This window comes from Periophthalmus magnuspinnatus, chromosome 4 (genome assembly GCF_009829125.3).
Source record: "Periophthalmus magnuspinnatus isolate fPerMag1 chromosome 4, fPerMag1.2.pri, whole genome shotgun sequence".
Classification (NCBI taxonomy): Eukaryota; Metazoa; Chordata; class Actinopteri; order Gobiiformes; family Gobiidae; genus Periophthalmus; species Periophthalmus magnuspinnatus.
The window spans coordinates 30062780-30081692 of record NC_047129.1 but is presented as its reverse complement, the minus strand read 5'-3'; the positions used below and the strand labels follow the sequence as shown (position 1 = coordinate 30081692).

Below are 18913 nucleotides of genomic sequence, written 5' to 3'. Positions count from 1 at the left end.
ACAGCTCACAAACTAGAAACTTACTGCGGTGATAAAGTGCAACATAAAAACACACTGAATAAATACAAATACAAATACGGACATGCATAAAGTAAAAAAAAGATATGCTTAAAAAATAAAATAAAATACTTAGAGGTAGAAAATATATACAACGGCAGCATTGTCTGAATCAAATAAATAAATAAAAACAATTATACAGGAAGTGGTGACGCTAACAGTGATGTTGCCGGGCGCTGTTGTGCACAGAGCGTATTATAAATCAAATACGTCCTGACAGTTACTCTTACAATTACTTTGACTTAAATAGTTGATTGCAAAAACCAGACGATTCCAGACGATCGCCGTAGAAACCGTCTCTACACCGAACCAGGATTACACCATCTCATAATTTCTCGGACCACTGCTTGTTGTACTTGAGTAATATTATTTCGTCCGACTCACCGGTCAATGATCCCACACATGTCGATCTGGAGGTGGCTGTAGTTTCCCAGAAGCCTTTGCTGCACCTTGATGAGGTCGACGGGCTGGTCGTTGACTGAGAGCAGACGCGCGCAGCCCTGGAACGCACCGAAGGGGTTTGAACACTCGGGGGCGCTGTCTTCTGATGGGCAACCTGCAGAGAAAGAACACGCACGTTGGGGGAGATGGATTTGGACAGAAGCTCACATTAATCTGAACGACAACACGACACAAGACCACATTGTCGGGCCATGTCTTCAGGTTCTTCAAGCAGCGAGAAGGTTCTGGGTACGATTCCTGTGTTGTTCTGCGTGGAGTTTGCATGTTCTTCCTGTGTCTACGTGAGTTTCCTCCATCAACAATAACTAAAATCCTCCAGCTGAATTAGTCGTGACCAAGACTAGCTCTAGATCTGGAGATGGGTCCCACTGCTCTGGACAAGTTTCCTCAGCAATATTGAAGGACGGGTCAAATGCAGAGCGTGAATTTCCATATACGGGGATAGTAAATACCAACTTTAAAGGTCCTATATTACGCAAAATTGACTCTTGTGAGCTTTAAGTCATGTTATAATGCTGTTATCTCCTCAAAAACAGACCTGGAGTTGTGTTTTGTTTCATTCACACATGTTTGAGTAACACTATTATTAGTTTGTCTACATCTCCAACGCTTAAAATGCTCTGTTCCACCTTGTGATGTCATGAAGTGGTAGTTTTCAAGTTAACAGCTCCTTCTACCTTTTGTGTAAGGCTGAAATAATCCAAATGATTCTAGTGAAGGTGTGTGGAGTTTAAAAACACAGTAGAACAAAAACACTGTGCCCTGATCCTGTGGCTGGATGTCCCTCTGTCCTGCTGGGGTGGCTCCCGTCCTGTCGTGGGTGGGCCCCTCTCTGTCCCGTGAGTGGCTTTGGCCCTATAGACTTGAAACTAAACTCTGTCTGTAAATGGATGTGCATTAGTCCTGGACACATCTGCAGTCTGTCGGTTCATGGGAGTGGATCTCTCATTCGCTGTGGTTCTCCTCGAGGTTCCTCTTTTTGTTTTGTTTTTTAGTTTTTTCTTGTCGAGAAGGAAGGTCTAAGGCAGGGGTGTTCAAACTTTTTCTTCACTTTTCTCATTTAGGGCCACATATAAAAACACAGACAAAGCTGAGGGCCGATTGAGGGCCATAGTCTGGTCGCCAATACAGTGAATACTTCAAATCCGCGTTATTATTACAAGTTAGACTGAACCTCTAGACCTTTATTCACGCTTACATCCTCAGTGGGACACATTAAATATTTGATATGGGCTTTTTAAAGTAGATTTTCAGAAATCTACAGTAAAAAGTACTGTTTAAGGTAAAATGGGCCAATCACCTGGAAGCTTGAGGACCAAGAAAAATTGGTCTGAGGGCCACATTTGGTCCCCGAGCCACAGTTTGGGCATGGCTGGTCTAAGGACAGGGGATGTTCTGGGACAGTTATATTTGTTTGTTTTCTGTTGATTCATTTGCTCGTCTGTTTCCGTTTCATTGATGATTTTCTGAGTTTTTGTTGGTTAAATTAATTCTCATGTTCATCCCTGAGAGGCGACTCCTGCTGTTGTGATTTTGGGTTTTACAAAAATAAATTGAATTGAAAATAGAGTAGAGCACTTCCTGTATTACCAGATGACATCACAAGGTGGAACAGAGTGTTTTCTGTTGGAGAGAAGAGCCTAAATATGCCATGTTTGTGTGTTAAATGTGTGAATGAAACAAAACCAAACTCCAGGTCTGTTTGTGATGAGGAAACATTATAACATAGATCAGAAAATAGCGTAATATTTGGACTTTAACCTTAAAATAAATCTGCTAAAATCTCCACCCAAGTCAAAGCTTCAGCGTCTGGATCAAACCGGCCAAGGTAAAGATGGAAGATGTGACCGAACTTACAATTACAGCTTTACTCCTCCACTATTGAGCTACAACACGGTGTTTTTCTCACACTGAGGAGTTTTTTTCCTTGTGATAAAAGTCCAAAATGGCGCTGTGTGAATCAAGCCCCCTGTCCACAGCCTCAGCACAGACACCGCTGCCTTATGTCTGTGTTTCTGCACAATGAGCAGGACTGAGCCAACAGGAGCCTCTGGAACACGCCTGGAGTTTGACAAGTCCAACGCTGGCATCTGCCGCGGCCTGGTTAGCACAGCGAGTACAGGCAGAGGAGGAGGGAAACTCGAGGAAACTTGAAAGAAAATGTTACCGTCTGAGTTTTGAAAGCTTCTTAAAACATTTTGGGAGTGTTTTAGATCGAACTATAACGTACATTTTCTTCATTGTGAATCTGAAGCATCCGAGAAAACCAAAACAAACAGACGTACTTGAGACTATTTTGATTTTGGAAAATGTGCAGACATGTGTGATGTGTGTTTTTGCTTTTCTCTCAACTGGATTTAAAGCAAAACTATTCTGCAAAATCGACTTTTCAGAGCTTTTAACCGTTTTATAGATATTTCTTTCTCATTTACGCTCTCAAAGTTGGATTTGAAGTGATTCGTGCACGTTTTAGCAAGTTTTTATCACTTTATTTCACCGTTAATGGTACAAGACCACTGTGACGTACGTTGGTCCCTCGTTTTACTTCTAAAAATAACCCGCAATAGGCAGAGGAGGAGGAAAACTCGAGAAAGAAAACGTTACTGTCTTCGCTTCTCTCAACTGGATTTAAAGCAAACCTATCCTGCAAAATCCTGTTTTTAGAGCGGTTAACCATTTTATAGTTGTTTCCTTCTCATTTACCATCTCGAAGTTGGATTTGGAGCGATTTGTGCATCTTTAATCGCTTATTTCAAGACGCCATTTCGCCGATCGATCCCCGTTTTCACCTATTTCAAGAAGCATCCAAGAAAACCAGAACAAACAGAGGCACTTCAGACTATTTTAATTTTGAAAAACGTGCAGAGTGAAGTGATGTGTGTTTTTGCTTTTCTCTCAACTGAATTTAAAGCAAAACTATTCTGCAAAATCGACTTTTCAGAGCTTTTAACCGTTTTATAGTTATTTCTTTCTCATTTACGCTCTCAAAGTTGGATTTGGAGCGATTCGTGCATCATTAGTCGCTTAATCAATCCCCGTTTTCACCTCCACCGGCCCACGCCCAATGTGACGCACTTACTTCGTTCTTCCGTTTTACTTTCTTAACCGATGATACACGTAGGATTCGGCTGCATTGTGTCAAAAAACGTGTTACTCGCTCGTTGTGATGTGCAGCGATCCATCAGAGGAGCCGTCGGCGTCACGGCTCTTTGTTGTGATGATGTTTATGGCGACATCTGCTCCCGTTGGGCACCGCGGTTTTCTGGAGTCAATGGATTTGTTTCTTTTATGAAGTCGTTTTAGATGAATATTTTTTAAATGTCTAAATTATAACGCGATGATCCACGGGTGTCATAGATTTTAACTATGGAGCAGACACAAGAACAATACGTCTTCCTTGACTAAAGTTTGATTTTTTTTTCCCCCAGTTTGTTCCAATGTTTTAATACTTCGACCAGCTTGGAGGATTCATTTGAACGTCCCGATATGTCCCAATCACTTTAATTTTTCCATCCCAGACTGATTAATGTGGACAACTCAATTCAAACTGACATGTGTTGGGTTTAGTCTTCTGCAGTTAGTTAAAAGTTACATATCCGTAGATCATTATGTTATCATTTGCACATAATAAATCTAAACCAAAGTATTTAATCAAAGAAATAAGTCCACTAACTTCCGTGTTACAAAACCGTGGTCCCCAACAGGAGCTGACGTCGCCGTAAACAACTTAAAATGACTGTGTGACGCTGCTTTTTTACATCGTCTGAACGTGCATTGTGTCGTGCGTCCTGATTGGCTGTTGGACTGTAGACCATTGTGTCCTGCATCCTGATTGGCTGTTGGACTGTAGATCATTGTCCATCAGTCTCCTCCGTGCCGTGTCTCCTGTACAGTACAGAATGTGTTCAGACAAATTTACATAAACGTTGGATCGCAGTGTGACTCTGAAGTGCTGTACGTTTGCAATTTGTTTTCTCCTCGACAAAACCCACAATGTTGATGAAACGTTCTGCACCGACAAAGACGCCGACGAAGGTTTGAACTTTGAGAGAGTTTAAATGAGAGAGAAATGTGAGAAAATGTGTGAGAAAAGTGTATAAAGTGTGTGGTGAGGGGTTTTACAGCAAAAAACATATAGAATAAAGCTGATACTGATACAGATTTCGGCTATCGCGGGTTATTTTTAGAACGTGACCCGCGCGATAAACGAGGGACCGATGTATGTCACAGTGGTCGTGTACGTTTGACGGTGAAAATAAGCGATTCAACCTTGCTCGAACATGCACGAATTGCTCCAAAAACAACTTCAAGATGGTAAATGAGATGGGGAAACAACTCCAACAAGGTCAAAAGCTCTGAAAAGTCCATTTTGCAGCATTATAAGTACTGCGTATACTAGACACAGGTGTTCATAATGTTTTGGCTCGCTGCCTCCGTCCACTGCTCGAGCCTGGGGGGGGGGGACATTTTTAATTGCCCTCTATTGTAAGTCTAATAGACAGTTTGTTGCACCATAGGGCCGTTCCCCCCTGCTCCGCGATGCTGACTGTGGATTTCTCTCGTGTTTTCATCCATCCCTCTCTCCGTCGGAGCCGCTCCACTTCGGGCCGGTCTTGGCTGGGCGGCGGCGGCGGTGTGGTAGAGGAGGGAGGGGAGTAGCTCGGTTGTGTAGCTCGGGGCGGCCGGTTGCTCCAATTACAGCGATGTCGGAGTGGTGCCTCCCAGCTGAGCGCGGAGCCGCAGAGATGACACAGCTCGGATCCGGCTTCACTTTCGCTGCCTCAAAGGGAGATTTTTTGCCGAGACGTGGGCTCACTCTGTACTGGCAGCGCGGTAATTAATAGACAGTTCTTCAAATACGATGCAAAACGGGGAAGGATGAACTCCGCAGTAGTTTTGCGTGTTTAGAGTTCATTGTTATGCACATGAGCTTGCGTTTTTTTCATTTACGTGGTCTAAACGTTCGCCCGACAACGCAAATGTTTGTAGTTTGATTCCACATCCAACCAAGACACGCTGTAATTGTGCGTTTGAGCAATAAACGGTCACATTTTTATACAGCGCTTTTCCATCTTCAAGTCACTCAAAGCGCTTTACGTCAAGGAATCACGGAACCCGGGCGAGGCGGGTTAACCGTCTTGCCCAACGGACGACAGCGTATTCGTCTGTGGGAGCTGGAATCGCATCGTCAACCTGTGGATCTGACCGCGCAACCGATGATGTTTGCGTCGAGAGTGGGATTCGAAGCGCCAACCTTCGGATCAGCGGACAAACTCACCTTCCCCATGTACGAATCCAGTGAGGGGTGAGTGATTTTTGGTTGGAGGAGCTTTAATCAGAGCACCAATGAAAAAAACAGAGTCTAAACGCTCTCATTGGGTCTCCTTGTCACTGATAGTTGGAAAAAAAATTCCTAACTCTTTTGTTTCTAAATATGTTTCTTTTACTTTTCCAGAGCATTTAGATCGACCCTTCCCACATTAATCTGAGCAAATACAGCACCGAGGAACGAACCCTCATTGTACAGTGGAACTTTGAGTCACATGGGTCAAATTCACCGTCGACATTTTAACACCAGAGATGCCCCGAGCGTAAACGCCATTAAAGGAATAATAAGTGGTTTTCAAAGACAGGGGGCAGTATGTGACCTCCACAGACCTGACTCGTCCTGATTTCTTCCTGTGGGGCGATCTTAAAGAAAAGGTGTTTGTGAATAAACCTCAGACGACTTAATAAACGGCTTAAAACGTAATATCGAGGATCAAATAAGAGACATAAGCCCCGAAATGCTGAAAATGTGACACAAAGTGTGTTGGATCGGGCTGTTCAGGGACAAACCCAAAATGGTGGAAACATTTTTACTTTCCCTAGTTTAAGTCATGATAAGTTCAAGTGTAAATGAACAATGATAACCGTATATATATTGCCAAAAATCTCAGAAGGTTCAGTTTACCTACTGCTAAAATTTGGTGAGTGTAACTTAAGAATTATAGGAGCTACTGAAGATTTAAAAGTGTCAGTGACTTTTGTACAAATTAAATACAGTATTTTCTGGAGTATAAGTCGCACCAGCCAAAAACGCATAATAATGAAGGAAAAAAAAACATATATTTCACATTTTATATAAGTCGCATCTAAGTATAAGTCGCACCCCGGGCCAAACTATGAAAAAAAGTGTGACGTATAGTCTGGAAAATACGGTAAATAAAATAAATTCTATCCCAGGTCGAGGTGTAACTATCTACCACCGGATTTGAGGAGCGAATGAAAATTGGCTAAATTGTCATGCTTTGAGAGCCTTGCAGAGTTATTATTATTGATTCGGTCCAGTTTTACAATTAGCTAAGCAAGGAAGGATCGTGGTGGGTACAGTCGGTAGCTTCCATTCAAACTCTACGGGGAACGACGGTGTGTGTTTTAACGTCGATACGGAACCACGTTTAAGGCCAGAGGGACCTGAGGAGCAGCATATGCATTTTGTAGAAAGAAGGAAGCTAGAGAACTCAAATCAAACCTCAAACCTCAAACTTTGCCTTTGTAGGGCGATAGACTGTACTGCTTCACCACTGTGCCATCCAACCCTGACTACGTACTGCTGTTGTGTCGTCAGGCAAGACACTTCAGCCACCGTCTTCCTCCGCACTCACTTCTAGGAGCTCGACAGTGACCGCCCTCTGGTCCAGGAAGTACATTTCTCATTCATTTTTCCCATAGATTTTCCTCCAAAAAATCTATTAAAATTTCAAAGCTTGCTCAGGGCTAATTAGGCTAATGACCACAAGAGCTATAATTGTATTTAAAATCTGTTTTATGAAACTTTATAAATCGCTAAATTATTAAAACTGTTTGCAAAATCTTTAAATGTCCTAAAGTATATTACACAAAATTGACTCTTGTGAGCTTTAAGTCGTGTTATAGTGCTGTTACCTCCTTAAAAAACAGGACCTGGAGTTGTGTTTTGTTTCATTCACACCCTTTATTATTATCAAAACGCTCTGTTCCACCTTGTGATGTCATGAAGTGGTAGTTTTCAAGTTAGCAGCTTTACGTTTTACCTTAAATTTAGTAGAAATCGGCAATTCTAGGGCTGAAATAATCCAAATGATTCTAGAAATGAAGGTGTGTCGGGTTTAAAAACACAGAGGAGCACTTCCTGTATTACCACACGATGACATCACAAGGTGGAGCAGAGCGTTTTTCCGTTTGAGAGAAGAACTCAAAGCCTAAATGTGCAGGTTTGTTCGTGTGTTTAAACATGTGCGAATGAAACAAAACACAACTCCAGGTCTGTTTGTGATTAAGAAACATAACAAAGATGGAAAAAATAGCGTAACACGGGCCCTTTAAGTGTTCCACGCATCTTAATTATTCACCAGGATGAGTTTATAAGCACGTTTCACATTTCTCACAGTGGGGATGCAACACTGGTATTGGATATTGATGCTTATACTGAAGAATTTGCAGATATTTCCAGATATCGATTCAGCTGATCTAATGATTGTACGATGTAATAAATCCATTTACTGTTTGTAGTTCGCCCAGAAAGTCTCATCATGTTTGAACTTTTATTTACCTAAAGTTGTTCTGTAGTTATTTGAGGGATGCATCTCTAAATCAGAGGCTGTTAAACATGTGAATGAAACAAAAAAAAAACACAACTCCAGGTCTGTTTGTGAAGAGAAAACAACATTAGAACATAGAAAACAGCGTAATATGAGCCTTTTAAAGTTGTTTTTTTAGACTCGCTAGCCTCTTGAATGCCTTTGACAACCTTAATATTTGGATTTTTCTAAAAGTCTATGAGAAAATTTGCTTCTAAAACTAGAGCGTACTTCGAAATGGGTGGGACCGTTGATCTCCAAACACAAGAGCAGCCATTGTTACCGTCGCGTTCCACTACTAGGCGCGGAGCGAACGAGAAAACGACAACGTACAGCACTTTTTAGAGTCCACAAAAGCGCTATATCCATCCATCATTCTTATTATTAGTAAGAATATTCCATAATTTCCCAATGAAAGTCCCATCAGCCCTGCGTGATTCCAGTTTCATCTTTAAACCCTGACAGAAAGAGCTTTGGATGGAGACATCTCTGACAGCTTCAGGTGAGCAGCTCTGAGCCTCAGGAGCCTCTTCAGATCCGAGCCCGTCTACGCTTCACATCGACGACGCTTTCTACTCTTTCTCAGTTTCTGGAAGGAGTTTTTATGAAATATTATTTAATTATTGACCCGACTGAACTTGAACTGAACTGCGGTAAAGCTGTTTTTCTACGGTAACAGCGGGAAAAACGTACGCAAAAGTGTTTCGTTTTTAGCTTTGCTGTGTTGTTCCTTCATCAAAATCATGCCTGAAGCGATTCCAGATGTCAGCCGTGCATGTTTGAGTCATTTAGCGATCACTCCTGGACCTCTGTGCGACGCTCCGCCCACAAACCTACGTCACCCGCGCTCCCACATGACAACTCTACGTAAATATACAAAAACATGATACAAAAACCATGCACTACAACTTCACAAACCTGATGTGATGTGCAGTAGTTTTATTAGCGGGATGTATGTTGATTGCGCTCTGAAGGGAGGGTGACTTAGCGCAGAGAGCAAAGGAAGAGGAGCCTCAGAGCGTCAAAAACAAACTATGCTAATAAGCTGTTTTCATGGATATAGCATTTTCAAAACAGTGACATGATCTAAATATGTCATGTCTTTGCGGTTAATACCCCAGAGAAGTAAAACACCGTCACTTTAAAACTGAGATCCATGTTACAGAAGTGCCCACGTGCGTTTTATTAATTTATTTTTTGCCTGCACAGCTTTTAGAACAGATGGTAAACTGAAGTAGGATGGACGTCCCTCACGCAGCCAAAACGCTTTCAACCCGAAAGACGAAATTTAAATCTGTCAACTGGACAAATCGTCGCAGGAGTGAAGACGTTTCGCTGCCTGTAGTTCGTCGTTTTGTAGTTAGCTCCTCTTTTCAGACAAATACAAGGCAGTGTCCAGCAGTAATCTGACCAGAACTGAAGAAGCGGCTTGGACGAGCAGCGAAACGTCTTCACCCCTACAACGATTTGTTTAAATTTCGTCTTTTGTCATGGATCAGACCTGGACGACTGAGGGATTACGCTGACAATTTCAACCCAAAACGCGACATATTAGACCATTTTGTCCAGATTTCTGATTGATGTAGCCCAGAAGCATGTTTTTTGGCTACATCATGATACCAAATCCTACGTTTTTCACCAATTAAGCGAATCAAATTGGAGAACAACGTAGATACAGAGCGATGGGCTTGATGAAGACAGAAGTCAAAACGTGCACAAATCTCTAAATATGACTTTTGAGTGAGTAAATGGGAAACTACTACAGTACAGTTAAAAGTTTTGAAGATTTCGCACAATATATCTTCTTTAAAGTAATAGCATGTGACCTTCTGGAGATGGAAACTCAACTGCATGATTCTGTGTGAATATAAAGTTAAAAAACCCATAATTTGGAACATTCTCCATGGAGATTGATGAATTTTATGGTGTACTGTGGAATATTATAAGCAAAGGAACAGTTAAATGGGAACAAGCAGGTGGAGGTGCTCTCCCAGGTCAAATAAGAGTCAGGTTTGTGGAGATGCAAGCCTGTTTAGAGAAAGCACGCATGTTTTTCATTGCAGTAAACACATTCGTGATGAAAAAGCGGGATTTTAGTTTAGTTTTACTGGCGAAAAGTCACAAACTGCGGCTTTAAAGGTCCTGTTTTAAGCTAAATGACGATTCAAGGAACGTTTTTGTTATAGTCAAAGTCTGTGTTTATTTTCCTATTTTTGCAGAAAGGTTGGTTTCAGAACTAAATCCAATTACAACCCAAAGTAACTAATCCTCTCCAATCCAAAACAGCAATTAAGTAACACGGGAAGAGACGAACATTAGCGAGGCTGTAACTCCGTATCAAACACACTGGAATGTATTTTGTCTCTTACCTCCAAAGTAGAGCTGTTCATTCGTGCGTAGAGACAGAGGAGCTGTGAGCGCCGCTGTAGCTCCCGTGTTCTGATCCACATAGATACTGACGCTGTCCAGATTCAGGGTCAGAACCAGAGAATGCCACTGTCCGTCGCTCAGACCGGAGCCTAAACGCGGGACACAAGGGTTGAGAGGTGAAAGGTTTAGACTCATGGGGCGGGACACGGTGATGGTGGAGCCGAAACCGCTAAACGCAATGATGAAAGCGTTAAGATCTACGCAGGAGTCAGTACAATGAAGAAACCTGTTATTCATATCTTTAAAGGGGCACTGAGTAACATTTCTGATAGAGGGATCGCCACGTACTTGTCTCCATGGAGATGTAATTCCTTTGACTAGAGGCTCTTTCATCCTCCACGTGGCTTGGGAAAATAAGTTATTAGTATTTAACTAAAGTGATTTTATTTGTGTTAGTTCTTTTTTAATTCTAGTTCTAGATTGGAAGATTATTGTGATGTTGAAATATTAAAATAAAGTTATATTTTATTATTTTTCGTCGCTCAAAATAAGCGTCACACTCACAGAAGCAGGCCCTGATTTGCAGACATTGTGCACAGACAATCAGGAGCAACATTAACCAGGTAAAATAAATATTTATGCAGATATTTTGCAAATATTTATTTTTCATCGTTTAGTGACAGTGCTTTTTTTTCCAATTTTTTTTTTTTTTAAATTCAGGTCAAAGCTCCGCTACACGCTCTGAAAGCCCAAAGGCGACATAAGGATGACGGATAATGACAGTTTTTGTTTGCTACATGGATAATTTAAGATCAGCTTTTTAATTCATTGGAAAGAGACCCTCAACTCGACGTGTTTTTTTATTTTTTTTATTTTTTTAAGAGTTTAAAAAGTTCAAAATGTGTTCATTACATAAATACAATTGAATTTTCTCTGTAGCACCTCATGGATTTCATAAGCAACACAAAAAACAATATATACAGTGTTATCTTCATTTTAGACGTCAAAGTATTTGCAGCTCAGTGTTTTCTTTTCTGTGGAAACTGGGTCCAAATGGCTCTTTGGGGTTAAAGGTTGTCGACCCCTGTTCTATATCATAGACTGTATATATAAATGGACGTAGATAACCTGCTAGCCGCTGTGTTGAGCATGAGCGCACTTCCGGTTCAATCGATTCTGGCTCCAATTCACTTTCTAATGAAAAACTGTGTCTCCTCTCTTTGTAACTGCTGCTGTCGGACTCGTCATTTTGGTCTTAAAATGTTCGTATTAACCCGCTCGAAATGATCCTGGTGTTTTTATTTGTCTATTTTGTCCGTGACTCAAGATATGAACATTAAAAACAGACCAATGAGGCGCCTTCTTTCCCCGAGGTGACTCCCTCTAACGTTAGCAACAGGTTTGATTGACAGCGTTGCTAAGGTTTGCCTGGTGTTCTCATCTGTCTCCAGTCCAAAGTATTAACACTAGGGCATAAAGGACATAAAGGTGTGTCCAAAACAGTAACATCTCCATAGTGACAAGCAGACTGCGGATCCTTTATCAGAAAAGTTACACAGTGCACCTTTAAATAATCATAATCATTTACCCGTACACAAACTGGTCTTTATAAACGTCTTTATAAACCCCACCTGCGCTCAGCTCCACCAGGCTCCTCTGCTGCGTCCGCACCAACAGCTTCAGCCTGGCCTCGCTCACGTACAGCCACACCGCGCCCCCGAGCTCCGAGAGGGCAAAGGTCACCAGGAGCCCCGCCCTGTTCCACGTCCGCATCTGCATCTCCACGGCAACCTGCCCCGACCCCGGCAACGACAGCGACAGGAAGCTGAGCGGGTCGCTAAACGTCACGGCGACAGAGGTCGACTCAGAGCAGGAGAAGGTGACGTTTCCCTGAAGGAGAAGAAACGACAAAATGTTAGAACGATTTCAGAATTCTGTTTAATCAGACGACAAGCACAGTTCAGTCTTTTGAAAGTTTTAAAAGATCAAAAACAACTTCAAAAAGCAACTCCACGGCTTCCTGTTCAAAACGATGGAACTTTTTATTTATTTTTTTACATCTTTTTATCTTTTTATTTTTTTTACATTGTTTTTTATCATTATTATTATTATTATTATTATTTATTTTTTTACATCTTTTTATTATTTATTTATTATTTTGTATTATTATTATATATTTTTTTTACAATAATAACACATTTTTAACCCTATGTGCATTATTATTATTATTATTTTATTTTATTTGTTGTTGGTTTTTTTTACATCTTTTTATTATTTATTTATTATTTTGTATTATTTTATTTTAATTTTTTTACAATAATAACACATTTTTAACCCTATGTGCATTATTATTATTTTATTATTTTTATTTTTTTTACATCTTTTAATTATTTATTTATTATTTTGTATTATTTTATTTTAATTTTTTTTTCCAATAATAACACATTTTTAACCCTATGTGCATTATTACTATTTTATTTTATTGTTGTTTTTTTTTTTACATATTTTTATTATTTATTTATTATTTTGTATTACTTTATTTATTTATTTTTTACAATAATAACACATTTTTAACCCTATGTGCATGACCCGGAGTCAAAGTTTTTCTAAGTAAGTACAGAACTGTGGGTGGGGAAAAGGGGTCGGTGAAAACATATATTTTTTTCTAATCACTCAAGCCTCAAATGCAGGATTATCCAAACACAACTAAGACTAAACAAATGGATGTGATATTTAATGGAAAACTAATGAGGAAGTCTATTAGTAAAATAAGTCTTTTTTTTCTGTGGATGTTAAATGTCATTGTTGGTAAAACTGTGACTGTTGGCTCCGAGCAAAACAAAGTGTGAAGTGTGACTGACGTTTAGGCGGGATTAATCACAATCGACGCAAAATCGCAATTTGAATTGACGCAATTAGCAAATCATAAAGGCCCTCGTTTATCGCAGGAGGTTATACGTTTTTGGCTGTAAAACCCCTCACCACACACTTTATACACTTTTCTCACACAGGCGTTTAAACTCTCTCTCGTTCAAACCTTCGTCGGCGTCTTTGTCGGTGCAGAACGTTTCATCGACATTGTGGGTTTTGTCGGGGAGAAAACAAATTACAAACGTACAGCACTTAAGAGTCACACTGCGATCCAATGTTTATGTAAATTTGTCTGAACACATTCTGTACTGTACAGGAGACACGGCACGGAGGAGACTGATGGACAATGGTCTACAGTCCAACAGCCAATCAGGACGCAGAACACAACGCACGTTCAGAGGATGTAAAAAAAAGCATGAAAAATTGCACTAAAACAATCCACGAAACAGCGAGACCAGTAAAGGTGAACCACGATATAGCGAGGGACAACTGTAACAAAATTTCCTCCATACACAACAAAATATCTGGTCTTATTCTGCATAAAAAACTGTAAAAACCCTGTAGTTTAGATCTGTACAAACATGTTGTGAAATGCAGCGGTGGAAGGTAAAGTAAAAGTAGTAAAGTACTGCATTTAAGTAGAATTTCTATATATCTGCACTTCCCTAAGGAACATTTTACAGTGGATACTTTTGACTTTTACTTCACTACATTTGAGAGCAGTATCTGTACTTTCTACTTCACTACATTTTTGAACTGGCCTGAAAAATAAAACATACTTTTCATATAATTTGCGGGTTTATTTTGACCATGTTCTTGGTAACATCCTGACCAGGGGCGTCGGACGAAGGGGGGTTAAAGGGGGCCGTTTACCCGGGGCCCAGTGCAGGGAGGGGGCCCTCAAAAGTAAAATCTGTAATGATCGTTTTTCATTAGAATCAGAATCTGAAGACTTTTATTGCCATTGTCAGTGAATCCAACTCACAAACTAGGAACGTTCCTTAGTGATAAAGTGCAACATAAACCACGGAATAATAATATAAAAAGTAGAAATAAAGCTATTATGTTAAAAAAGACAACATGTAGTCCACGCCCACCGAGATGATTTGTACCTAGGGCCCAGAATTTGTTGCTACACCCCTGATCCTGACTAAAATTTTCAAGTTCAAGCTTCAGGTTTGAGCAAATAAAAATAAATATACAAAATTCGCAAGAAAAAAATGTAAAAATCGCTTCGTATTGTTACCGTTGACCAAAATCTGTATCATTTTTGAATCAATATCACTACATTTAGACTTGAACAACACTTGAAACACTGTGAAGTACTTTTTCGTCATTTCTCCTGCACGCGTTTAAAAAGTGAACTTTGAACAGGATCCTATAATTAAAACATAAATCGCAAAACTAATATAATTGCAAAGCTTGTCAGAAAAATCACAATGACATTTTTTTTTCTTTTCCCAAATCGTTCAACCCAAGTGAAATTATAGTCCTGAGACATTTAAAAAAAAACAGAGCAGCACTTTTGCACGGCAGACATTTTGAATTAAAATAAAAAAAAATCCAACCTCAACGTTTAATCTGAGTTTTTTTTTTTTTTTCTTCGTGTGCGTATCATTTTGGCAGAGTGAAGGGGATGATGGGACATGAATATGGAGAAGTCTACGGGCTGACTCAGAGGTGTCAGGGAGGTCCGGTACCAAAAAGGACACCTGTAAAAACGCATTACCATACTGATGATGGAAGCGGCGCGGAGACACAGCGGCACCCGTGGGAGCGCCGGCGGGCCCCGGGGTCAGGGAGGGTGCGGGCGCGTTTAATCCCACGGAAACGCTCAAAGTTAAAGCGATGGCCGGGCGTTTTTGGGGGGGGGCTGATGAGGTACTTGCGGAAAGTTATATCACGTTGAGGAGATGATGACGGATCCATTAGGAGCGAGTGTCACAGGAAACGGTGCAGGTTTTTAATAAGTTTTTAAGCGGCGATGGTGGAAAAAAGTGATGGATTCAAAGTGCATTTCCAGGCCGTATCATTTACAGCGTATTTAAAATGTGTAGATTTTATAGGCCCCAAAGGAAAACGTGGTCTCTGTAATTTGCATCTTTCTCAAACGCTGCTGCTGCTGGGTGAATGTGCACAGCGACCGCACTGCAGAGCCAAAAAAAAAACAGTTATGTGAGCGCGATAATAACCATAATAATCATCAATAATAATGCATTTGTCCTAAGCTAAGTTCACGCCATTTTTAGCGTTCTACCTTCTCGCTAAAGCCTGATCTCGAGAGCAGTATCTGAACTTTCTACTCCACTACATTTCTGAACTGGCCTGAAAAGTAAAACGTACTTTTTTTAATAATTTGAGGGGTTATTTTTGCCGTATTCGTGGTAAAATCCTGACCAGGGGCGTTGGACTGAGGGGGGGTAAAGGGGGCCGTTCACCCGGGGCCCAGTGCAGTTAGGGGGCCCCTCACAAAGTCTCTAATGTCCGTTTTTTTTTTTATTAGACGCGTGTAGTCGTCTGTTCTCAGAAGCTAAACAAAGCAATCGACAAAGAGGTGCGACAAAGAGTGTTGTTGTGTCCTTCGGCGAGACGTCAACCACATGGCCTTGTATGAGAGCGGTGTGTGCGTGAGTGTGGTGGTGGCAGCCTCGCTTCCATCAGTCTGTCCCAGGGCAGCTTAAACTACATAGACTGTATAAAGAAGTGGACTAAGTCAGCGTGACGTCGCCCACAGCGTTCAGCTCGAGTCAAATGAAGCTCATCAAGGCTAGCGGTTATAGCGGAGAATTTGGAGCAGAGTTCTGTATTTGGAAGTCCGACCGCGAGTATCATAGCAACCAAAGAGCCAATCCGAAGCGAGAAAGAAAGAAGGCACCTGATTTGTCTGTTATTAATGTTCATATCTTGATTTACGGATCATGTAGAGCGAGTTAATACGGACATTTTAAGATTAAAATGATAAGTCTGACATCAGCAGTTACGGAGAGAGAGGCGACAGTTTTTCAATGTAAAGTGAATTGGAGCCAGAAACGATGGCGTCTAAAGCGCGCCCATGCTCACTTCAGCTAAAATAAATATTGTTAGCATGTAGATTTTTGTTGTAATGCAGTGAGTGGAACTTGTAGCTGGAAGAGTCGCCATGTTTTTAATGATAATAATGTGGTTAGTCTTATACAGCGGTCCCTCGTTTATCGCGGGGGTTACGTTCTAAAAATAACCCGCAATAGTCGAAATCCGCTTTATTTTTTTACAATTATTCTGCATGTTTTGAAGCTGTAAAAACCCTCACGACCACGAAAGGTGAACCGCGATATAGTAAAGGACAGCTGTGTAGCACTTTTCCAAACATATCTCTACAAGTCTGAGCTTTATTCTTTTACTCCAGATGTGCTAAGCTACGTCTAGCCACAGCTGCCCTGAGACAGAAGCGAGGCTGCCGATCTGCGCCAATGGCCTCTCACTCACGCACCACTTTCACACTAGAAAAAGCAGGTGAAGTGTCTTGCTTAAGGACAGCACAACAGTTTGGACTAGAGCTGCTGCTGTTCCAGGGCCGGTTCCAGCTTTCAGGGGCCCCTAAGCTGAATGTGTCTCTGGGGCCCCCTCCTGGTTCAGCTGTTGGTGATTCACATTTGACACATTCTGACTCTGCTCTCGTCACTTTGACCCGTTGTATTTGTGTTTATCTGAACAACATCAGACTGAAAACATCCAGAAAGTCACAAAAACGACCACAGTCACAAGAACAGAACACAAACATAAACAAGGAGGGGTCAAGATTTTTAACATTCTACACATTTTTTCTTCATTTCTGGTGGATTTTAATGTGTTACCGTTGACGACAGTGTTCTTACATTTACACTATGTCGGGTCCTTGCTCCGGTGTAAACACAGAGCTGCCCTCACCTCTGCCCGACTCAAAAACAAACGTAGCAACAGTAGATATTTTGCTACAGATATAAAACAAATGTAATTGTTTTAGAGGGACATTTATGCTGCTGTAAACACATAAAGCTCTGTGTCCAATAAAACTTCATATATTATATTATTTTCAATATAAATGTATGGGCTCTTGGGGGGCCCCCTGTTGGAATGGGGCCCTAAACAGCTGCTCAGTCTGCTTATAGGCTGAACCGGCCCTGCTGTTGCCCCACTGTGGTCCACACTGCTGAACTCAAGGTAAAATGAGCTGTTAAATTGGAAACTACCACGTCATGACATCACAAGGTGGAACAGAGCGTTTTGAGCTTTGACGATGTAACAGAATAATAATAAAGTGCGTAAATGAAACAAAACACAACTCCAGGTCTGTTTTTTGAGGAGGTAACGACATTATAATACGACTTAAAGTTCACACGACTCCATTTTGTTTAATATTGGCGTTTTACAGCAGAAAAAAAGCTGATTTTGCCAGTTCGTTTTTAAAGATCTAAAGCCATTTTTTTGCGATTTTTTAACTAAAACTTTGTCCCACATTTAAAGCCCAGTTTGCACTTTGTAATGTCATTTTTTTTCCATCCATTTTTGTTTCATCTGAACTCAGGGAAACGAAATTATCCTCGAGGCGAAAGTATAACCCCAAACTCCCTTTAGCCTGGAGTGATCACAACATCCAGAGCAAAAAGAAAAGAAAAAAAAGGATGGTATTAGCACATTGTCCTCACCCTGTCCCCTATCGCTCCTCTTCCTCTCCTCCACTGCCCCTCCCACTCTTTCTGTCTTCCCTTCTTCTTCTTCTCTCCTTTGACTCCTCCTCTATTCCCTCCATCTCCTCCTCCTCCGCCCCCTTTTCATCTCATCAACTTGTCACTTTTCTCCTCCCTTCGTCTCCTCCCCGTTCCCTTCTTTCTTGTACCCTTTGTCTCTTCTCTCTCTCTCTCTCTCTCTCTCTCTCCTCGCTATCCCCTCCTCTTCCTCTCCTCTGTGTAATCTGCTCCCTTTGTCTTCTTTCTGTTCCTCCTCCCTCTCTTGACATCTCTTCATCTCCTCCCCCTTCATCTGTTCCCTTGTCCTCTCTCTCTCTCTCTTTTACAAAAATATCTGTACTTGGGGAGAAGGTGAGAAACCATTTATCTCCTCCCTCTCCTCCTCTTCCCCCTCTCTCCTCTCCTCCTCCTGTTCTTTGCTCTGTCCTCCCCCCTCCCTCTCTCCTCTTATTCTCTCTCTCCTCCTCCTTTCCTTCACCTCGCCCCACTTCTCCTTTCCTCTGCCCCCTCTCTCTCCTACTCTCTCCCCCTGTTCTTCTCTCTTCCTCTGCTTGTCCTCTTTATTCTGCTCTCTTCCTCCCCCCTCTCCCCTCTCCCCTTCCACCCCTTCGCTCTCCTCTTCCCCTCCTGTTCTCTGCCCCCTCCTTCTCTCTCTCTTCCTCTCCCACTTCTCTCCCCCCTCCTCTGCTCCTTCTCTCTCCCCTTCTTTCCTCTCATCTTCCATCTCTCTCTCTATCCTCCTCTCCATTCTGCTCTCTTCCCTCCCCTCTCTCTCCTCATCTTCCCCCTTCCCTTCTCCTTTGCCTCCATCTCCTCTTTTCTCCTCTCTGTCTCCTCCTCCTCTCC

The 18913-nt window shown here is 41.5% G+C and overlaps 1 protein-coding gene across 1 annotated transcript in view; it reads right to left on the bottom strand.

The window, feature by feature from the left end:
* The window catches only part of LOC117369907 (contactin-associated protein-like 4), a 353019-nt gene that overhangs the window by 140453 nt on the left and 193653 nt on the right, over positions 1-18913 (bottom strand). The window contains exons 8-10 of the mRNA XM_033965250.1: positions 12122-12380; positions 10490-10639; positions 442-613 (exon numbers count right to left, since the gene is read on the bottom strand). Coding sequence (XP_033821141.1) covers positions 442-613; positions 10490-10639; positions 12122-12380 — 581 coding nt within the window. The remainder of the gene's footprint in view (positions 1-441; positions 614-10489; positions 10640-12121; positions 12381-18913) is intronic.